This window comes from Xenopus laevis, chromosome 1L (assembly GCF_017654675.1).
Source record: "Xenopus laevis strain J_2021 chromosome 1L, Xenopus_laevis_v10.1, whole genome shotgun sequence".
In the NCBI taxonomy this organism is placed as follows: Eukaryota; Metazoa; Chordata; class Amphibia; order Anura; family Pipidae; genus Xenopus; species Xenopus laevis.
Genome location: NC_054371.1, coordinates 13,108,189 through 13,132,750, shown reverse-complemented (window position 1 = coordinate 13,132,750; position 24,562 = coordinate 13,108,189). Strand labels below are relative to the sequence as shown.

Here is a 24,562-nt window from a genome sequence, read left to right as displayed (position 1 = left end):
CAAGCACAGGATACACAGTAGATAACAGATAAGTACTACTATAGTTTATATAAACAAGCTGCTGTGTAGCCATGGGGGCAGCCATTCAAGCACAGGATACACAGTAGATAACAGATAAGTACTAATATAGTTTATATAAACAAGCTGCTGTGTAGCCATGGGGGCAGCCATTCAAGCACAGGATACACAGTAGATAACAGATAAGTACTACTATAGTTTATATAAACAAGCTGCTTTGTAACATGGGGGCAGCCATTCAAGCACAGGATACACAGTAGATAACAGATAAGTACTACTATAGTTTATATAAACAAGCTGCTTTGTAACATGGGGGCAGCCATTCAAGCACAGGATACACAGTAGATAACAGATAAGTACTACTATAGTTTATATAAATAAGCTGCTGTGTAGCCATGGGGGCAGCCATTCAAGCACAGGATACACAGTAGATAACAGATAAGTACTACTATAGTTTATATAAACAAGCTGCTGTGTAGCCGTGGGAGCAGCCATTCAAGCACAGGATACACAGTAGATAACAGATAAGTACTACTATAGTTTATATAAACAAGCTGCTGTGTAGCCATGGGGGCAGCCATTCAAGCACAGGATACACAGTAGATAACAGATAAGTACTACTATAGTTTATATAAACAAGCTGCTGTGTAGCCGTGGGAGCAGCCATTCAAGCACAGGATACACAGTAGATAACAGATAAGTACTACTATAGTTTATATAAACAAGCTGCATTGGGGCAGCCATTCAAAGGAGAAAGGGCTCAGATTACACATCAGATAATGATCCAGTCCTGGACTTATTAAAACCTCACTCTGAATAATAAAATAAAACAAGGCTGGAGTGGATCATTATCACATATAACATGGGGATAGTTGAAGTCTATGTCTGATCAGCTAAACTGCCAGTGGTGTAAAAGCTGGTTTGGCCAGAAAAAAAAACTAAATTTGCCTAATCAGCCTTTTGATTTTATTCGTTTTAGAGAATCAACATGGCAGCCCAGCATGTATGTATGAATCCAAAGGGGAGTGTTTTGTGCAGCCAATAAACTAAACGTAGGTGGGAAAACCCTAAACACATTCTTCATGAACTAAATGTGACTTAAAGGGGAAGTCCACCCAAACACTTTACAGTCTAAACAAAGAAAATGTCATTCGAAGCAACTTTCCAAATTGCACAGTTTCTGATTGATTAGCACATGTCACACAGTTACACTGTCAATGTAACAGGCAGCACAGATGTTTGTGGAGCATTGTACTCTCTGATAGGCTGATGCACCTGCCAGTCACAGCTGAAAACCTATCAAAAACACCCTGTGCAACACAGGAAGTCTCCCCCTCAGACAGGCTGAATCGGTGTCAAAAGGGACCCATTAATCAATAGTTGCAGCTACAAAAGCCTTTGAGCTACAGTACACTTTCACTTTAAGGGAAACATTCGGTATTTCGTATGACCGAGTGAATAAACACAGTGTGACGTGCTGCTCCGTACCTGAAAAACGTCACAAAGAACTGTACCAAGTCCATAAAGTTGCTGTGCTGGGAAAATGCGATCTGAAAGAAAAAATCAGGAATAAACTGAAAAGGACAAATACAGAGCAAATAATCTGCAAGAGTCAAACATATTCATTAAAGGGCCAGAGGGATATAAATGTAAGTAATTGTAAGCAGCAGTCCTGCCCTGCTTTATGGCAGCTGAGATTCTAGCTATCTGTATAACAGAACATTCTGTCCCAGTGGCTGCACAGATCCTATCTGATCCCCATTGTAAGCAGCAGTCCTGTCCTGCTTTATGGCAGCTGAGATTCTAGCTATCTGTATAACAGAACATTCTGTCCCAGTGGCTGCACAGATCCTATCTGATCCCCATTGTAAGCAGCAGTCCTGTCCTGCTTTATGGCAGCTGAGATTCTAGCTATCTGTATAACAGAACATTCTGTCCCAGTGGCTGCACAGATCCTATCTGATCCCCATTGTAAGCAGCAGTCCTGTCCTGCTTTATGGCAGCTGAGATTCTAGCTATCTGTATAACAGAACATTCTGTCCCAGTGGCTGCACAGATCCTATCTGATCCCCATTGTAAGCAACAGTCCTGACCTGCTTTATGGCAGCTGAGATTCTAGCTATCTGTATAACAGAACATTCTGTCCCAGTGGCTGCACAGATCCTATCTGATCCCCATTGTAAGCAGCAGTCCTGTCCTGCTTTATGGCAGCTGAGATTCTAGCTATCTGTATAACAGAACATTCTGTCCCAGTGGCTGCACAGATCCTATCTGATCCCCATTGTAAGCAACAGTCCTGACCTGCTTTATGGCAGCTGAGATTCTAGCTATCTGTATAACAGAACATTCTGTCCCAGTGACTGCACAGATCCTATCTGATCGCCATAGAGAGCAGACGTGTTTGGAGAGAGCTCGTGATTTTTAACAAGGCTTGTGATTTTGACTTACCCAGGCCCTTCTGGGTCTGGGGAGGTTGATTTTTCAGCAGTTTTGTGGCTTATAGCCTTACTTTTCTTTATTTTTATTTTTGACTTTATTTTTTTTTTTTTGAAAATGGGTAAGAAATTGCCCCCAACTGAGGAAGCTGGGGCAATGAATACCCGAGGAAGGCTGGGATCCAGCAGACGTGCAGTGAGCCAGAAAGCTGTGGTTGGTGCAGAAAAGAAAATGGCTGCCACTGTAAAGAAAGCAAACAAGAAAGCAAAAGTTTTGCCAAAGGAGGAGGAAGTGGAAGAGGTGTCTGTAGAAAGCGAGGAGGAGGAAGAAAAGCTGGATGAGGTCCCTGAGTCTGGTTTGTCTAGTTTGTCTGGGTTTGCGGCATCTGAGCCCCCTGTGCAATGTGTTGCGGAACTACAACTCTCTGCATCTGGAGCAAAGGTTGGTGAATCCCAAGTTACCTGTGTCCCAGTGAGCACCCCCCAAGGAACAAGCGAGTCCACCATAGCTATGGAGGGAGAAAGTCTTGTGGCCAGCGCAGCCTGGAGCCCCTGGTCTGGTATGTGCGTCAGTCAGGGAGCAGAGGGGAGCGGTGCTTTGCTGGGGGAAATGGAAGGTATAAGCGGCTGTAATAACACACAAGCAGCTGCTGCTATGGACAGTGACCCCCAGCTGAGGGAGAAAGCAGGTACCAGCTGCACTGCAGTAATGGAGGCTGGCCATGTGCTTGGGAAGGAGGACGCCATCTTGGAAGCAGAGACAGGCTTGTGCACAGCAAAGGGGAAGCTCCGCCCACCCAGTGAGACTTACAGAGAGTCCAGCAAAGAAAGAGAGGAAGGAAAGATTCCAGCAAAGATTCCAGCAAAGATCCAGGGAACCCCCCCACAAATGGCACCAACTGATGCTGCTTCAGCAGAGGGAGGAATGGAGGCAAGCATGGAATGGGACTACCTGGCAGAGACTGTGGCTTTACAGGTGCTGGAGGAGAAACCTGCAGGTAATAAACAAACTGACTTTTCCTTAATTGCCTGTGTGGGGGAGGGGGTTTCCACTAACGAGACTGTTATTGCTGCTGCTACAGACTGTCTCTCTAAAGATTTTTCTGGGGCTTCTAGCTCTAAAGACTGTGTTAATCAGGAGGAAATTGTCAGAGCACTAAAAGCTATGGAGCGTTTGCAGCAAAGGAAAAAAGAACTAAATAATGTCATTGCAAAAGAACTTAGTTTGGCTGCTAATGTGACTGGAGAGTTAAGAGGGCAGAGAATAAAAAAAGACTGCCATATATAATAAAGAGTTGGAGGAACTGGAGGAAGAAATTAAAAAGACTTTTCTCATAATAAAACCATGGGAAGAGATTTATAAGAACCGGGAGAGGTTTAAGCAGATGGAAAAAGGGAAACGTTATTTTTCAAATGTTTCATCTAATATCCCTGCAAATGTTGTTGTGCAACCAGTGAGTGTGAGTGTGAGTGCAGGTGTGAGTGGGGCAAGTGGTGAGAGAGAGGCTGTGAGTGAAGGGGTACAGGGGGGTGAGAGTGCTGGTGTGGGGGGGATGGGAGAGGGGACTGTGGGGGGCAGTGAGGCTGCTCCAGAGGTTGTGCAGAAGAGTCAAGCACCTGTGAATGTGTGGGAAAGGAGGAGGCTGTTTGCTAACTCATCTGGGCTAAATAGATCCTTTGATGGGCCGGTGTTTAAGAGGCGCAATGCTGTGAAGATTAAATGGGAGGGGGAGCGAGACAAATTCCCTGGTTGGAAGTATGTGGCACGTAACCTGGTGAAAGAGTCTATGGGTTTCACTACTAATGATGTCAATGCTTTTCTTGACATTTCTGTCACTGAATATGATCTCAGCTTTAAATTGTCCCAGGGGTTGGAGAGGTTTTGGGCTCTTTATGACCAAAAGAAAAACACAAAGGAGTGGGAAAACTTTAAGGCAATCCCAATCTCACGTCCTGAAACCAAAAATGTAACCATCATTTTCAAACACGAATCAGTCCCCCCTGAGAATATCCTTGTTTGGTTAAAGAGACAGTGCACAGTACTAACCCCTCTCATCAAGGTCTATAATGAGGAAGGTTTTTGGGCGGGAGGATGGAAAGCCCAAGTGAAACTAGAGGTCCATTACAATGTCCCCAAGCACCTCCCTAACTCATTTTTCATAGGAAGAGAAAGGGGGGTTTGTTTTTACCCAGGCCAACCTCGCCAATGCTTTAAATGTGGGTCAAACAGGCATTTGGCCATTAACTGTGAAACCAAGGTGTGTGCTCTGTGTGGTGCTAAAGGCCATATTAGCAAGAAATGTAATGTGGTGAGGTGCAACCTATGTAATGCTCTGGGTCATACACACAGGGACTGCCCCAATGCTTGGCATAACATTGTCAGGGATTGCCCTAATTTGGAGCAGGAAATTCAGGAGGAGGAGGAGCGGGAGGAGGGGAGGGGGCATGAGGAAGACATGGAGCAGGAGGCCAGGGTGGAAGGAGTAATGGAGCCTGCAGTCCCTCAGGAAACTAGCGGGAAGGAAAGGAAGGAGAAAAGGACAGAGAAGGAGGGCTGGACGGTGGTAGGAGCAAAGGGGAATAAACAGCAGGGAAAGATGGTTGTTAAGACAGGTGTGAGCACATCAAACCGATTTACCCTCCCAGGTGGGAAGAGTTGGGGGGAGATGGCAGAGGAGGAGGAGAAAATAGAAGAAGAAGTAAGGCAGATAGAAGAAAGGGACAGAGAAGAGAAGAAAAAGGAAAGGCGAAAAACAAAAGAAGGAATATCCCCACAACCCGAGACAGGGCAGACTTCAATCCCAGAAGTTCTACAAGTTACTGGGGAAGAGCAGGGGAAAAAGAGGAAGGAGAGAGACTCTGGCGAAGGAGGTTCCTTTGAGGGGGAGTTTCTGGTTTTTGTAGAAGGGAATGAATCGCATGGGATGCAAGTTAAGAGAAGTGGGGAAGGAGGAAAAGAGTCCTCAGCAAAACTACCTAAAACATGAAGAGTTCCCCAATTTCTTTTTGTACCCTTAATGTGAGAAGCATTAGGTCTCCCCAGGCACGATCGGTAGCTTTTTCATTTCTATTTTCCTTGGCCGTAGATATCATCTTTATCCAAGAAACTCACCTAACTAATGTATATGATGTATATAATGCAAAGAGAGACTGGCAGAAAGGGCCCTCTTTTTGGTCCATAGCAGAGGAACAGGCGGGAGGAGTGGGGATTTTGTTTAATGGTGACAGACACATTGAAGTTAAGAGGTTGGTGGAGGTTAAAATGAGCAGGTGCCTATTACTTGATATTAAGATAGAAGGGGAAGATCTAAGACTAATTAATATCTATGGGCCCAAATCAGTGGGGGGGAGGAAGGAACTCCTAAGGGAAATGAGACAGTATTTGCATACCTCAAAACCAGTCATCCTAGCTGGGGACTTCAACCAAGTGACAGGGCCAGGGGATAGATCTGGTATGTATAGAAGATATGAGGGTGCCTTTCTCAATGAAGTGGTCCAAACAGCAGGGTTGGTGGATGTGGCTACTGAAGGGGGTAGGAAATCCAAGCACACCTATTTCTGTGGCTCCCGCAGTAGCAGAATTGACCAGATTTATATTAAGGCTGGTGTCCCTTTTTCAGGGGTTAAAGAGATTGAAGTGGGGTTTTCTGACCACTTAGTTCTTTTTTTTGAATATGGTCTATCGGATAGTCTGAGGGTTGGTAAAGGTCTGTGGAGAATGGGCTCAGAAATACTAAAGGATGAGGAACAAAAACCTTTTTGTGAGTTCATTATACAAAACATTTTGTCAAAAATAATTTTTTATGATTCACCAACACAGTGGTGGGAAGAGGCCAAGAGGTCATTTCGGGCTTTCTTCAAGTCCCTATCTGTTAAAAGGGAGGGAAATAGGCAATGGCAGTACCAGTCCTTGAGAAAGAAGCTGGAGTCCTATATTTCGGATGGGGTGGTGGGGGAACAAGTTACCCAGTTAAAGAACCAAATGAAGCAGTATCAGTACAGCCGCCAGAGGTCTCTGGTTCTTGAGAGGGATTCTGGGACAAAAATCTCCCCAGATCCTTTTAGGAACTGTAAAGAGTCAGTTAAAAGGAAACTGGTGAGTGGTCTCATTGACTTCCAGGGTAAAGAGCAAAAGACAAGGGAGGGAATACTGGAAGTCGTGAGATCCTACTATGCTGCTTTGTTTGGGGAGAGAACTTTGGAGAGGGAAAGGATGACAGCTTTCTTAGAGACGACCCCAGGGCCTGACACACATAATTTGGATTTTTCCCCATTGACGGCTAAAATCACGGAGGAGGAGGTAAAGTTGGCGATAGAGAGTCTGCAGAATAAGAAAAAGCTCCAGGTCCGGATGGCTTAACATCAGAATTCTATAAGACCTTTAAAGATCTGTTGGCCCCGGCACTTGTTGAGGTGTTTAACTGTTGTTTACAGGAAGGAGACCTCCCACCATCTATGCAGTTTTCCTCTTTGATTTTGCTGTCAAAAGGTAAGGACGAGAAGCATATTGAGAACTGGAGGCCGATTGCCCTGCTCAATACAGATAGAAAGATTCTCGCAAAGATTAATTTTCTTTCGTTTAAGTTTATTTTCAAGCACTTTATTGTCTGACTGTCAGTTCTGCACGGTGAAGGGGCGGAGCATTTTTGGAGCTGTCTTTACCATTAGAGAGGCTCTGGAATTATGCAAAGCTCACAGGTGGGGGAAATATTTTCTGTGTCTGGATCAGTCAAAAGCCTTTGATAGGGTGAATCACCAGTACCTATGGGCTGTTTTGTCTAAATACGGTATCCCGGGTCAATTCATTAGTTGGATAAAAGTTTTGTACAAAGGGGCGAGAAGCTTCCCACTGATTAACGGTTGGCAGGGTGAAGATTTCCAGGTTGGGGCAGGAGTAAGACAGGGGTGCCCTCTGAGTTCTTTGCTGTATGCGTTTGCGTTAGATCCATTTCTTAGGTCGCTGCAGGGAGGTAACTTGGAGGGTATCTGTGCACCCAGTGGTCAGCGCCTGAGGTTGGTGGCCTACGCGGATGATGTGACAGTGGTTATCTCAAAGCCTGAAGAGGTGGAGAGAGTCTCCTGTTGCATCAGAAGCTACTCAGAGGCCTCAGGGTCTCTGGTCAATAGTGAAAAGTCGGAAGCTTTGTGGAGTCTGGAGGAAGAGCCCAGTTTTGAGTTGAGAACTTTCCCTGTTGCCTCCTCTCAGGTTAAAATACTTGGGGTTAAATTTGGGAGGGAAGATAATGCAAGGCTAAATTGGGAAGAGAAGTTGGATACCGGTTTGGCAAAAGTTCAGCGTTGGAAAGGGTGGAAGCTGACCTATAGGGAAAGAGTTGACCTTATCAAGACTTTTCTGATCCCGTTGTTCTTGTATGTGTCCTGTGTGTTCCCTTTGCCAGAATCTTTCTATGCTCGAGTCTATAGCTTATTCTTCCAGATGATCTGGGGGAATAGGCTAAACCCAGTCAAAAGAGGGGTAACGTTCCTGCAGAGGAAAGAGGGAGGTTTGGGGATGGTCTGTCCTGTGACCTTCTTTGGTGTCATGTTCCTAAAGTTTAACTTTGGGGGTCTGACTCAAAGAACAAGCTCCCTGTGGGAAAGTTGTATCAGGTCTTGGGCATCGTCTTTTATCATGGACTGGCTGCAGGGCGGTAGGGCGAAAGAGGTCCGTGTAAGACAGAGCTATTTCCCACCACACATTGCACATGCCCTTAAACTGATAAAGAGGTGGGGCATTGGGGCAGCAGAAATAACATCAACCCCAAGGAAACAAATCTATGCCAGGGTACTAACCTTCTTCTTTACTGTCCCACTGGCTATAAGAGACTGTACCAGCAAAACCCTGGAGGAGATACTAAAATATCTAAGGATTCAAGAAGATCCATATTGAAGAAAGAGTTAATTACACTGCTCGGAATTAAATTCCCTCTTGTGAGTATAATATACCACTAGAGGCTCCTGCTGCTTTTTGGGGGACTATTATTTGAACCTAATTATCACCTTTATTCATTTTCCTTAATTCACCTGGCTTAATAAGCAAATTTACTTTCACTAAAATTGTTAACACAGCGATATGGTTTTCACAATATTATGTGTTTAATTAACGCACACTAAGTCACTATTTATGTTTTGGAAGTTGCACAATCGTCAACACAGTAACACGATCCTTTAAAAATTCACATGAATGATTGTGGCAACTTATGCAATATATACTAAGTGCATCGCGTATAGTCACTGTTTCTTGGAAGTGTAATATCACTAAGTCAATCACTTAATAACACAAGGGTGTTTAAATTATTTTAAAAAGAAATACTACACTATATTATTTTACCTGTTTTGTTCCATCCTCAACAACTTGTCGTTTGAGGAACACAGCAACTCATTTTATTGAATTTATCTTTTAAACGGGAAGAGGAGAGCCCGACTGTGGTTTTGCTGGACTTTGGAACACACTAACCGGGACTTTCACAATTTTGGACTTGATCTAAACAGTATGAGACTCCCCCCAAAGCTATTTGATAACTCCTGGCTGACACTGCAGGGCAAGCTGTATGTACGGGGCAACATGAAATATCTAAGTCATGTAAGAAAAGAGTGTCCCTGGGGGTGTGGGGTGGAGGAGAGTCAAGAGCACTTTTTGGTGGATTGTTTTGTGTCAAATCGTTTATATGAGGGTGTACTGAAGGTGTTGGGTATTTATAATATATGTGCTAATGACTATGCAGAAAGAGCCTATGGGATCATTCATAGGAAGCACCGCTTTAACCATGAAACTGTTTTTATTATAATGTCAGTCATTCGATATCATTTATGGAATATCCGATGTATGAAAACTTTTGGGAAAGAAAATGAATCAACAGACCAAACAATATAAAAAATCTTAAGGGAAATTGTGTTTATTAAGGTGAATGAGATTCAGAAAAAAAGCATGAATGAAAAAAATTGGATGAACTTTGATTTCTCTTGGTCAAATTCTTTGTAAATAATGTACATATTGTAATATAGTGTCATTTTGATATGCTTTGATTTTGTTATCATTTGTATTGTTTTTAATTTTAAATAAAAATCCCTATCTGATCCCCATTGTAAGCAGCAGTCCTGTCCTGCTTTATGGCAGCTGAGATTCTAGCTATCTGTATAACAGAACATTCTGTCCCAGTGGCTGCACAGATCCTATCTGATCCCCATTGTAAGCAGCAGTCCTGTCCTGCTTTATGGCAGCTGAGATTCTAGCTATCTGTATAACAGAGTATTCTGTCCCAGTGGCTGCACAGATCCTATCTGATCCCCATTGTAAGCAGCAGTCCTGTCCTGCTTTATGGCAGCTGAGATTCTAGCTATCTGTATAACAGAACATTCTGTCCCAGTGGCTGCACAGATCCTATCTGATCCCCATTGTAAGCAGCAGTCCTGTCCTGCTTTATGGCAGCTGAGATTCTAGCTATCTGTATAACAGAGCATTCTGTCCCAGTGGCTGCACAGATCCTATCTGATCCCCATTGTAAGCAGCAGTCCTGTCCTGCTTTATGGCAGCTGAGATTCTAGCTATTTCTCTCTGAACCTATTTCCCCATTGTGCAAGTACAGGACCAGAGATCAACCTTTACTGGCAGCAACGTTGCAACCACTTGCACCCCAGTACATTTACCTAAATCTCACATACCCAGAGTCTTGCTCTGAAAAATCCCGAGAGTTGTAGTTCTGCAATAACACGGAGAAACCTTTCTTTTACAGAGTTAAAGGAATGTTAAAGACTTAAACTTAATTATTTCTTTTTCCATTTGCGCAGCCCTGAGGCAGATTAGAGGCCACTCTAAAAACACAGTAGGTGCTGAATCTGCATTTCTTCCTATGGCTGGATATTTATTTCTTTCATAGAGTTGGCGGATCAGAACTTGTTCGGTGTATATGAAGCAGATGGTGGAGTCTCTCGAGGGAAGCAGCATGTCTATGTGTTTATGATTAAGTGCAGAGTACAGGATGGGGGATACAGACCCAGGCAGGGCAGCCATCAGGGGGGGAGAGTCGTAGGGGGCCCCCAGGGTAAGGGGGGCCTGGCCACGTCGCACTTATCTGAGCGGGCCCCCCTGCTTTCTAAGAGCTGCCGACTTCGAGAAAGCAGGGCGGGAGCACAGGGGGAGGTATCTTCTGTCCATTACTTCCCCTTATTGGTCACAGAGTTTAAGTCCCGGTTGAGCTGCTCAGGGATTGGATAGCTGAGGTTTAAACTTCCCCTCCAGCTCATCCAATCACCATGCAGCTTTAACGGGACTTGAAATTCTGTGACCAATAAGGGAAGAAAATGCTGTCACTGGAAGAAGATGCAGCCACCTGTGCTCCCCTCCTCCCTTCTGTAGTTGGCAGCTCACTGACAGCAGGTGGGCCACACTAATGAAGTAAGTGCAACATGGCAGGGCCCCCCGAAAGGTAACCTTTTGTGTTCCCTGTTGTGTGGTGGGGCCCTGGGCACCATTCTATTTTAAACTTCTGGGGGGGGGAAGTTTTTTTACATGGACGTTTAAGGGGGGCCTTGGCCACCAATTTTCCTATAACGTGGGCGGGCCCTGGCCACTCATTTTTTTTTTCTTACCATGTGAGGTCCTAGCGATCAATATTTTTTAATGGGGGGCCCTGACCAAAAATGTTTTTTATGGGGGGCTCTGACCACAAATGTTTTTTTTAATGGAGGGGCCCTGACCACAAATGTTTTTTTATTTTTTATTAACATGTGGGAACCCTAGCCACCAATCTTTTTTTTTTTTTTTTAACGGTGTGGTGGGGGGTGGACCTATGGGGTGGGGAGGGCGGACCTGTAGGTGGGGCTTGTAGTGGGCGCAGCCCAAGGGGCCCTGGAAATTTTGTCATATGGGGCCCTGCTATTTCCATACCCCCCAACTGTCCCTTTTTCGGAGGGACAGTCCCTCTTTTGACAGCTCAACCTGCTGTCCCTCATTTGTACTGGAAAGTCCCTCTTTTCTCTGCACTGAACAGCCAGAAAAAGAAACAAAGTTTCTCACTTAATTGGCTTTTAGCAGAGAACCCAGAACAGCCAACAGGTGCAAATAAGATACTTTGTAACAATTTTGAGACACAAAAAAACAGTTTAGATAAGGAGAAATATTTTCAAACTTTCATAACTTGCCAAATTTTGTAAAACAAACATGGTAATTAGGGGGTGTGGCCACCTAAAGGGGTGTGGTCAAAAAAATTGCTGCGCTACGTGCGGAAAAACATTTTTGTCCCTCTTTTTACTTCCAATATGTCGGGAGGTATGCTATTTCTGATGGCGGCCCTGGACCCAGCCAGGTCCGGACTGAGAATTAAAATAGGCCCTGGCATTTCAGATACACAGAGGCCCAATCAGCTCCACCAGCCCACTAAATACTGACTTTCTATGGGACCTTATAGCAGCCCCTCTGGCATTTGCCAGAACCCACAGATTGCCAGTCTGGGCTTGGACCCAGCACACAGGTTTGAGCAGAGCACAGATCTACCCATTACTCACACTGCTCTCTGCTCTGTTTTCTTACATAAAAATAGAACATTTCTCACTTCTGCTCAGATTCTTAGCCAGTGACGCCACAAGTTTGGCAGGGAAAGAGCCGTCTCTCTCCAAATCCCTTGCAACTGCTTAACGGAGAATTTGTATTGTTTCTCTACCAGTAGTCACCAGTAGATGGCGCTTCCAGAACTCAGTATAGCAGAATACGTATTGGGAATGGGACCCCTGCTGGTAATTCTGAGAAACTACAGCAGCTGCCAAGAACAACATGGACTCTCAGAATTAAAGGGAAAATATACCCACTTTTTTTTTTTTTTTAAATGATGGACTTTTTCAACAAAAGCCCAACTGAATGAGCTCATTCAAAAAAATGGAGGGTATATTTTCCCTTTATGAACAAATGACCCTAGCAACCATGCACCGATTTGAAAGAGAGACTGGAATATGAATAGGAGAGAACTGACTAGAAAGAGGAGTAAAATTCAGTTGTAGCCTTACAGAGCATTTGTTTTTTTAGATGGGGTCATAGAACCCCATTTAAAAGCAGGAAAAAGTCAGAAGAAGAAGAGAAATCATTCAAAAACTATAAAAAAGAAAATGAAGGCCAATTGAAAAGTTGCTTAGAATTGGCCATTCTAGAACATACTGAAAATTAACATGAACCACCCCTTTAACTACCATTATAAATTGTGCTTTGTGATGTCACTTATGAAACTGATGCATAATAAATAACAAATACCTAACTGACCCCAATATAAAACAGCATTCGCCTTGGAGTTGTGTGCCTGGCACCTGATCCTTATAATACATGAGTGATACTCAGAGTTCCCTGTATAACTCAGCCTGCAGCCTTGTGCCTTTATATGGTCACAGAACAACCCCTCAGTGACTTCTAATATCCTTATCATTTACAGTAGGGGGTACATTATCTCTTATAATACATGAGTGATACTCAGAGTTCCCTGTATAACTTGTGCCTTTATATGGTCACAGAACAACCCCTCAGTGACTTCTAATATCCTTATCATTTACAGTAGGGGGTACATTATCCCTTATAATACATGAGTGATACTCAGAGTTCCCTGTATAACTCAGCCTGCAGCCTTGTGCCTTTATATGGTCACAGAACAACCCCTCTGTGACTTCTAATATCCTTATTTACAGTAGGGGGTACATTATCCCTTATAATACATGAGTGATACTCAGAGTTCCCTGTATAACTCAGCCTGCATCCTTGTGTCTTTATATGGTCACAGAACAACCCCTCAGTGACTTCTAATATCCTTATAATTTACAATAGGAGGTACATTATCCCTTATAATACATGAGTGATACTCAGAGTTCCCTGTATAACTCAGCCTGCAGCCTTGTGCCTTTATATGGTCACAGAACAACCCCTCAGTGACTTCTAATATCCTTATCATTTACAGTAGGGGGTACATTATCCCTTATAATACATGAGTGATATTCAGAGTTCCCTGTATAACTCAGCCTGCAGCACTTGTGCCTTTATATGGTCACAGAACAACCCTTCAGTGACGTCTATTATCCTTATCATTTACAGTAGGGGGTACATTATCCCTTATAATACATGAGTGATACTCAGAGTTCCCTGTTTAACTCAGCCTGCAGCCTTGTGCCTTTATATGGTCATAGAACAACCCTTCAGTGACGTCTAATATCCTTATCATTTACAGTAGGGGGTACATTATCCCTTATAATACATGAGTGATACTCAGAGTTCCCTGTTTAACTCAGCCTGCAGCCTTGTGTCTTTATATGGTCACAGAACAACCCCTCAGTGACTTCTAATATCCTTATCATTAACAGTAGGGGGTACATTATCCCTTATAAGCTCATTTCTAATAAACCTGTCAGACAAGAGAAATAGCAAATACATTAGAGGTGGAAGAGAAGGTGCCACATACTCAGGACCGCCATCAGAAATCGCAGGGCCCCATACGACAAAATTTCCTGGGCCCCCTGGGCTGCACCCACCACAAGCCCCACCTTCAGGTCCGACCTCCCCACAGGTCCACCACACAGTAAAAAAAACAAAAGAAATATCGGTGGCTAGGGTTCCCACATGTTAATAAAAAATAATAAGATATTGGTGGTCAGGGCCCCCCATGAAAAAACATTTGTGGCCAGGGCCCCCCATTGGTGGCTAGGACCCCACATGAGAAAAGAAAAATTGGTGGCCAGGGCCCCTTAAACGTTCATGCCTTCTCGAAGTCAGCAGCTCTCAGAAAGATGGGGGGCCTGGCTAATCAAGTAAGTGTGGCATGGCAGGGCCCCCCTTACCCTCGGGGCCCCCTACAACTCTCCCCCCTGTCCCCCCCGATGGCTGCCCTGCACATACTCATGGAAGCCCCTATCTGTACATGACAGAAAAGACTTTCCCCAGCATCCAAAGCCCCAGTTATGGCAACACTCGTACGTCCTCTGTTTATAATTTATCATGGAGGATAAAATGCTGAATTAAGATTGAATATGCTAATGGAAGGATAAGGTGTGGTTAGACTACAACTCCCAGCATGCCTTGCTCCCACACTAGGTGCTGTGGTTCAAAAAAACAACCAGATGACCACACATCAAATACTATGGATTTAAAGGAACAGTCACATCTGTTTATTACCCTTAAAGAGGTGGCTCGCCTTCAAATAACTAGTTGGTTTCAGATAGATCGCCAGAAATTTCACTTATTTTTAAGGTTTACATATCCTTAAAAAACAAGGCCTCTAAAGACTACTGATCAAGGTAACAAACAAGGGAAATTAAATTTTTTCCCACCAGTCTGACCACCAAGTAGTCAATGAAGTTGTCAGGAGAAAGAAAGAGGCTGCTCTGATGTTCTTCTGCTTAGGAATAAAATTAGAAACCTTTCTCACATCTTTCCTAAGCAGAAGAACAACAGAGCAGCCTCTTTCTTTCTCCTGACAACTTCCTTGACTACTTGCTGGTCAGACTGGTGGGAAACTGACCAGCAGGTGGTGCTGTTGTAACACAATTCATTTATATTAACAGTACATGTATCCCTTAATATCTTGGAATTAAAAATAATGAATATACATTGCAAAAGTGCTTAGAATAGTACTCTTTCTTGTAAAGTACTCTTTCTTGTGTTACTTTGTGTCATTCAGTGTGCTGAACCCATTTGAGCATTCCCATATGTCATTAGCTTCTGTGTAAAGTGTATAGTAGGGCATGTGCATCACAGTGACTGTATCTGGAATGACTACAAGGTCTAAACTAAATGAGGGGACTGAGGAAGTCTATACACTCTAGGCCTGTATTCTGCATGAAACAGAAGATAACATATGGGAAAGCTCAATGGGTTCAGCACACTGAATGACACAAAGTAACACAATTAGTGAATGCTTCCTTCCTGTGTAACGTAATAAGGGGCATCTGCTTGCAGTACAGGCTGCGGGGAGTACATACAGGTCAACTGGCTCACAAACTGTGTGTTATAAAGAGGCAGCGGCGAGGGCAAGGGCAATCTGTGTGTAGGAGGTGCCATATTGTTTCATTTCCAAAGTGTTACGGGACAGAATATATCCATTTGCCAATCTCTGTACAGGTATGGGACCTGTTATCCAGAATGCTCGGGACCTGGGGTTTTACAGATAACAGATATTTCCATAATTTGGAACTTCATACCTTAAGTCTACTAGAAAATCATATAACTATTAAATAAACCCAATAGGCTGGTTTTGCTTCCAATAAGGATTAATTATATCTTAGTTGGGATCAAGTACAAGCGACTGGTTTATTATTACACAGAAAAAGGAAATCTTTTTTTTTTTTTTAATTTGTATTATTTTGATGAAATGGAGTCTATGGGAGTTGTATTTGCAATATACATAGAGGCACATTTTATACCCCAAGAAAGCCTAAGCCCCAGCACCGTTGTTTAACAGAAAATAACGCTGCACCTTCCCCCCATTATGGAACTAATGCAACATAGGCCAAAGGATAAAATAAGGAAGGCTGAAACAATTCAATATTGATGTTACCCTATAATAATATTCCCTTTCCCATTGAGAATTTGGTATTGAAAATTATGAATGCTTTACCATTTGTTAATGCATATGTTCTTGAAAAATAAAAGAGATTTAAAATAAGGAAGGCTGCATACATCCCATATTCCAGCTGGGATACTGGGAAACGTAGTTCTGCAAAGCTGTAGCTAAATCACAGCTAATAACATCCACCTACAGTTCGCGGCAGGCAGAGGATGCTGGGTAATGTAGTTTATGAAGAAGAGGGGCTCAGCAGGCCGGCCATTGAGCCTTCCGATGAGAAGGAGTCTTTCAGAATAGATGGATAGATTAATAGAGCTGTGGGCAAGCTCCCAAGAGTGGCCAGGGCCGCAGGCAAGGTGACCAAAGATTCTGTTGCTAGGTGACCACTAATCCTTGCACCAGGACCCGCTCCCAGTCCAACATGAGCTACAAAGCTGCCTTTGTGTTGTTACTCGGGAGGAGAAAATGGGGGAAAATGCCGCACAAACTGTAATTATTCTCCTCGGAGCACCATGTGCCTCTGTATAGTGATATCTGCCTGGGAAAAACTCTTTCCTCATACAAAAAAAATAAATAAAAAAAAAATAAAAAAATTATATATATATATATATATATTAGTTAGTGGAACTTACTGGGATATAAATTATTACTAGGAGGGAGGAGCTAGCATGGCATGTGAATGTCAATGCTCTGATTGACCAACAGGTTGGTTTCCAGCCTTCTGGTTGGCTGCAGGATGTTCTCGGCCATGGAATTAAAACATCCCATGGGGAGAACATCCTGCAGCCAATCAGAAGGCTGGAAACCAACCTGTCGGCCAATCTGAGCATTCACACGTTAGACTAATATGCAGCCAATGACAGCAATCAGTCTGTAACCAATCATAGCACTAGAAACCTGTAGCCAATGAAAGCAGGAGAACCTTCACTATTCCTAAATAATCTGTAGCCAAACAGTTTTATTATAATCTGTTTTTATCTGGCACCTTTGTGATGTAAAACAACAAGAGAATTAAAGGACAAGTAAACATATATATATATATATACATATATATATATATATATATACATATATATACATACATACATATATATACATACATACATATATATACATACATACATATATATATATATATATATATATATATATATATATATATATACACATACATACATACATACATACATACATACATACATACATATATATATATATATATATATATATATATATTATATATATATATATTTCATTTGACCTGACATTTAGCTTCTTCTATCACGCACAGGTAAAAACAAATGCTTTGTAAAAAGGGTTTTGTGCTTAGGATAACTGTGAAGAGGAGAGTTGTGTTCAGCCATCTTTTATCTGCTATCTGAATAAAGCTCTTGATTGGCCTATAGAGTCCAGCCAAGCCTTAAATAGCCCTTTGGGCATTTATTGTTTCTAAATGATAAATTCTTTAGGATACTCAAATTGAACTTGCTGTGCAAGGATACAGAAAAGCAAAATTCATATAATTGTATTCAATGTAAGCAAGTTTTGGTGAAAGAGCTGCATTTGCCTGTGCTAGTGTGCAGCAGCCCACCTTCCTTAGTGACTTGGGCCAGGAATTTCAGATTGTTTTATCACTGAATATTTGGAGAGTGAGGTCAGTTATGTTAGCATTAATCTCAACTCTATTTAGTTTTGACTAAAACTGGGTTTTTTCAGTACAGTTATGGGATCCATTATCTGGAAAACCGTTATCCAGAAAGTTCCAAATTATGGAAAGGCCACAGACTCCCATAGACTCCATTTTATCCAAATTTTTTAAAAATTCATTTTTCTCTGTAATAATAAAACAGTCGCTTGTACTTGATCCCAACTAAGATATAATTAATCCTTATTGGAGGCAAAACCAGCCTATTGGGTTTATTTAATGTTTATATGATTTTCTAGTAGACTTAAGGAGATCCATATCACAGAAAGATCCGTTATCCAGAAAGTCCCAGGTCCCGAGCATACTGGATAATAGGTCCCATGCCTGTATTAAATTGAACCCATTACTGAATCATATTCTCAACCAAAACTTGACGTAGAACCTATCACAACCCTGGCACTTAAGCGCAGCCCTTCTGTTCTCTCACATAACAATTTATTTTAAAGGATCAGCAGATTCTCTGCCCCATAAGTCACTCTAATAGAAGAAGATAATGGATCAGCAAAAGCTTCTCTCTATCCTTTAACCACAAGCCCATGAGACACCAGCACTGATTAGTTAATCCCAAAACACACTAATGTATGGACACAGTTTCTCTCCCAATCACACCTTAGTAAAGATTGACACCACTTTCTCCCAGCAACCCCCATATCCTATGAATTGGCACTGCTTAAAGGAGAACTAAACCCTAAAAATGAATGTGGCTAAAAATGTCATATTTTATATACTGAACTTATTGCACGAGGCTAAAGTTTCAGCTTGTCAATAGCAGCAATGATCCAGGACTTCAAACTTGTCACAGGGGGTCACCATCTTGGAAAGTGTCTGTGACACTCACATGCTCAGTGGGCTCTGATTGGCTGTTGAGAAGCTAAGCTTAGGGCTCGTCACTAATTATCCAGCAGAAAATGAGCTTCCCTGGCTGTAATATAAGCTGATGCTACAGGTTTGCTGATTATTCAATTCTGATGCTAATTGCACTGGTTTCTGTGCTGCCATGTAGTAATTATCTGTATTAATTACTAATCAGCCTTATATTGTGACATTTCTATTCTATGTGTACTGTATATTGTGAGTGGGTCCCTAAGCTCAGTAAGTGACAGCAGCACAGAGCATGTGCAGTGAATCAGCAGAAAAGAAGATGGGGAGCTACTGGGGCATCTTTGGAGACACAGATCTTTACTGCTAAAGGGCTGTGGTTGCCTTGGGCTGGTACAGAAGCACAAAACATCATGTACAACATTTCTAGCAACTGTGAAAACTCCGCAATTGCTTCCCACCCACCAACACACAATACTGTAAGAATCCGCACAGTTTCTCTCCCTAATCCCTATCACACCTTAGTAATGGATTGGTACCACCTCTTTCTCCCAGAAACCCCCCAAATGTAACAAATTGGCACTGCTTAACTAAAAGCAACTGCTTCCCACCCCCCAAAACACATTACGGTATGAATTGGCACAGTTTCTCTCCTGATCTTAGTATTGGATTGAAACTGCTTCTTTCTCCCAGCAATCCACCACCCCAGTTCTTTTACTGATTTGCACTACTCAAACCAAAGCTGAACTACTACTGTATGGATCAGCACAGTTTGTCTACCAATCAAACCTTAGTGATATATTGACATCGCCTCTCACTCCCAGCAACCCCAGCGCCAATTTAATGGCTCGATACTGCTTCACCGGAAGCAACCCCCAACCCAACACAATACTGTACGGATTGTCACAGTTTCTCTCCCAATCACACCTTAGTAATGGATTAACACTGCCTCTTCCTCCCAGCAACCCCCGATATCTCTAATAGATTGGCACTACTTGAAACCAAACCTATCCCACCCAAAGCCACCCCAAGCCTGTGAGAGCTTCCCTTCCAGCCAATCACATTACTATATGAATCAGCAGTTTTTTCCCAAGTTTCTTTCCCAATCACAACTTAGTAATAGATTGACGCCACTTCTTTCTCCCAGCAACTCCGCACGTTTTCAATGGATTGTCACCTCTTAAACCAAAATGACTGCAACTGCTTATTTTCTGGCCAAACACACTACTGTATGGCTCAGCACAGAATTCTTTAATATCCCACCTTAGTAATGATTGACACTGCTTCTTTCTCCCAGCAAACCGCCCTCCCCTTATTCCGACACATTACAGAGCAGAAAGTACACTCTGCATGGACATGGGTCAGATCTAAAGGTGCCCGCCGTTTCTTCGGTGAACAACCGATTTCAGTGCAATCCAACCAATCCGTCAAATTATCGTGAGATTAGCGGGAATCAAGCGATTGATTTTTCGTCCAAAATCATTGAGAAAATTGATCGGCCAAGTTAGAAAATTTTCATCGCTCACAGTGAAATCTATCTTTTGTCCAATTGTTTGCCGGCAGCTCCCCTCAGTTTTCCTGGCTTCAACTAGACAACATGGCTTGAAATGGTCTTTTTAGTTGATGGACAAATCGTACATTTAAACGATCGTTTCAAGATAATCTTGGTCCAACAATAACGAAAAGATCTTTTAAAAATCTATGGCCAGCTTAAGACTCGGGGACACAGCCTAGGGATTGCTTTACTTCAAGAAGCCCATCATCCATTTGATGCGTTTTTGTCAATTAAATGATATCCCGTTTCTGTGATGACAACACAACAGGGTTATGTATTTAATATGAGCAGAATAAGGAAAAAAACTAGGAGTTGTTGACCCATAAGAGACTAGACAAAACGGAGATGCTGGAACCCACGTTGCTGGATAACAGACAGATAAAGTGACGCTACAATTAGCTGGATGTGACTGAACATAGGGTGAAACTGGTGCCTTCTATTGAAGTCAGGCACATGTTTGGATTATGTAACCCATAATACATTACCCTACTCTGACTTAGCATTTGTTAGTTCTGCTGTGATCCTATATATATCAGAGGGTCTGATGGTAATCCAAGCCTGGAGAAGTCCTCTCTGTTAAATGTGATCATTGTACAGGCTACGACTTTCCCTTCCATCCAGGGCAGCATCTAGTGCATCAAGCTGGAGCACCCCATTACATTCAGAGAGCTACGTCACTCTCAAAACAACACAGCCACATTGTCACACGTTTCCTAACTATGAAAGGTACAAAAGCTGCCCAGAAAGTAAAATTTAGCATTACGGCAGGCTGCAACATACCATGACATTCATGATCTCTAAACAGAAAAAGTTCCAGGTCACAAAGTCAAAGGACAAACCTGGAAAAGTTAAGGGACCCCCTTTCTGACAGCGCCGTCTGCAAATCCGACTCCACCGCTTTCCAAGATAGAGAACAGAAACGAGGAAGAAAGAGCCAAAAAAACTGCTTTAGCAGAGCAGGGTCTCTCTCGAAGTCTCGACTCAGGAAGATCAAGTGCCCCTTTCCCAAACAAACTCCCCTTCCCGAGACTTCTCAGCCACGACATTAAAGTTGAGTCACGGGAATTACCTCCACCACCGGAGCTTCTGAGAAACGGCTTCTTCCGAGGAATAGGAACGTCCTTTTTCAGACATTCAGAACAGAACTTTTCCACTATATTCTACAACGTGAAAAAGCAGGAAACATTTCCAAGGAGGAGAAGGGATAAAAAAAAAAAAAAAAAATCAGTGGTCGGTGCCAAAAATAAGGAAGGAATGGCTGGGAAGGAAGCATCTGTTTCACGTTTGAAAGTATCACTTGTGCGTTCTGTTTCAAATCAGTCGCCCTCCTCCTCCCTCTTCTTCTTCTTCGCATACAACAGGAGGCTCGGCAGTCGGGCGGCCCTGGAAAGCAGCACTTAATTGCAAGGATCTGGCAGCAATTATTTACACTAATAAACTTTAAATGATTGAAAACAAATTCATTTGCATTCCAAGCTTGGTCTCTGTAGATATGCCAGGCCCCAGCGGCAGGGTATAGGCTACATACAGAGTGGCAGGTAACTAGAGCAATGTCATGCCTCCTTCATTGATACCACCACCATTACATGCAGGTGGGGACAGTTAGACCCCTGCTGAGACCCACTCCAGGCTTTGACGTCAGAAACTGACAGTTGAGCAGAGCACTTGATGCTTAGGCTACGCTTCCATCTTGGCTAAAAGTGCTGGAAATTGGCTGCATATGGGAACAGCAGCAGGTAAAATGAATAAAGGGGTTTTTATGGTTTTCACCATTCGTTCCTCGGGCTGCATAATGCACAATTGCTCAATCTAGCGTCGCAGGATGATGACGACATACCAGAACAGCATCAGGGGTGCTGCAAGTTACTGAGAAATACAACAGACTCCTTCAGTACTGGTTCCAACATCCCAGAAACTAGTTTCCATGGCACATGTTTCTTTTTCAATAATCACTTTTTTTTGGTTAATTATCTTTCTATTCTGTTAGTTCTCTTCCAAATCGACCTTGACGATGGCTATGAACTGACACTGGGTAATGCCACCCACCAACCATCTCTGGTCACATTGCCTTGGCCTTCATGTGTTATTGCGGTTGGTCTGTAGAGCTGTAACATCATGTCTCCCAATAATAAAGATCATCAGATGACTACAGGCAGCGTCTTGTCTTCTCAGTCTTTCCTTTCCTCTAGTGCAGGGGTCCCCAACCTTTTTTTACCCGTGAGCAACATTCAAATGTAAAAAGAGTTGGGGAGCAACACAAGCATAAAATAGTCCCTTGGGGTGCCAAATAAGGGCTGTGATTGGCTATTTGGTTGCCCCTATGTGGACTGGCAGCCTACAAGAGGCTCTACTTGGTACTATACTTAGTTTTTATGCAATTAAAACTTGCTTCCAAGCCTGGAATTCAAAAATAAGTATCTGCTCTGAGGACACAGAGAGCAACATCCAAGGGGTTGGAGAGCAACATGTTGCTCGCGAGCTACTGGTTGGGGATCACTGCTCTAGTGCCAGCATCATGGGGGGCAATGTATTTGGCTGTCTACAACTTTCCCCAACATCCATTGGCTGTAAACATATAACACATGACATTTAAAGGGCTGATGCATCACTGAAATAAACACAGGAACCTAAGTGGGGTTGGGAAAATACTTCATATTAAGCCTCTAGCCTGATATGGCTGCTTAAGAATGATGGGATCTGTAGTCCAACAGCCGACGGAAGTCTGAAAAACCTAAAAGTCGGTGGACACCCATTTTCCAAGAACATATCTCACTTCAGCACATTTCCACGCCTCGCTCACCAGGCAGCCAGCCCCATGTGAGCTTGAGCCAATATTTGGAGGGGGATAACATAATATTTCTCAGTAAGTAATAATCTCGTGCTCTGCTGGGTCTTAATGCCTAAAGTGAAGCAGATCATCCCTCCTAAAGCTGAAATGACTACTAACCAATTCTCTTGATCGCTAATAAATCCTACACTGAGATTTTGCCATCAGGGATATTTCGAAGCAGCGATTCTCCATATGAGTTTTCTTGGATGTGACATTATTAACAAAGGTTAGAACAAAAAAAAAACCTTTAGAGAAATAGCAAATTCCTAAAATATTTTAATTTGCATAAATATTCACCATCTACAATGTTGCACCATATAATATTCTGTAGCGTCCCCTTTAGCAGAATTAGAAGTTTTAAGTCTTTTGGGGCAAGAACTTATAGATTTTCACACTGTTTAGGAGGGATTTTCTCCCATACTTTCAGGAAGATCAGATGACTTAAGGTGCCCATTCATGGGCTGAGAAAAGATGGCAGCTCAACCACTGTATGGGTTTCTCTGAACGTCCGGTTAGATATCAATTGGGCAGGTTTGAAAGAACTGGCACTTTGATAAGGTCCTCTCCTAACTGGTCTCCAGAGGTCCCTATCATGATCCCAATTTGGCCAACCACGTTGGTGGCCTAATCGGGGTAAAGACCTTCCAAATGAGAAGATCTGATCACATCTTCCAAACTTTGCTTGGCTAAAGGTGGCCATACACGGGCCGATAAAAGCTGGCGACAGACAGAGTCAGCAGCTTATTGGCCCATGTACGGGCCCGACGGGCTTCCCCGATCGATATCTGCCTATAAATCGGGCAGATGTCAATCTGACGGGACTAAAAATCCCGTTGGATTGCGGACCACATCTGTTCGTTGATACGGTCCCGCGATCTGACCGATCGTTATGATCCGATCGTTGGGCCCTAGGGCTCACAATCAGAACAGCCCGATATTGCCCACCTCATATGTGCATATTGGGGAGAGATATGCTCGTTTGGCAAAACCCAACCAAACAAGCAGATCTCTCTGTGTATGGCCAACTTTATTAAAAAGCCTGCGAGCACCTGGTGCAACGCGCAAAGATCTTAGGCATCTTTACAGGTGAAATAATAAACGCAAGAAACTTAACTGAGGGTGAATCAGTGATGGTCAGGATAAAAGGTGATTGAGCCCAACGTGGAACTCCAACACCAAGTTCCGGAACACGTTGCTGCACCGCGGGCTCGTTCTTGAGAAGTTTAAAAGAAAAAGTTAAAGAAAAAAAAAAGCAAAAGTTATTTTCCTCTTAAGAAAGCAAGCTATTTATTCTGGGATATAACCCAGAAGGCCCACAAGTATGTCGGCCACAGACACGCTATTCATGGCGGCACAGTTCGGCCTGTGTGCATTCGTTGAAAGTAGGAATTTGTGGAAGCAGGGAATAACATCCTAAACCAGCAGCCGCCCTCAAACCACTTCGCCGATATTTGTAGAGGTGACAAAAAAGGGGTTTGGAAGAAAAAAAAAAATGTATATCAAAAATATCTTGTTTCCATTAGTGTCTCAAGACTCAAATGGGAGAAGAATGTTTTGTGAAGCTGGAAAAGTGTATTTCAGGGATGAATAGCTGCAGTTCTTCAGCATTCTTCCATATTGTCTACAAGCCATAGGCACCGAAGCTTTTTGAATTGTAACCCAGGACTTTAC

At 42.9% G+C, this 24,562-nt stretch overlaps 1 protein-coding gene across 1 annotated transcript in view; it reads right to left on the bottom strand.

The window, feature by feature from the left end:
• The window catches only part of atrn.L (attractin L homeolog), a 111,309-nt gene that overhangs the window by 20,103 nt on the left and 66,644 nt on the right, over window positions 1–24,562 (bottom strand). Inside the window, 1 exon segment of the mRNA XM_041587128.1 lies at window positions 1,507–1,568. Coding sequence (XP_041443062.1) covers window positions 1,507–1,568 — 62 coding nt within the window.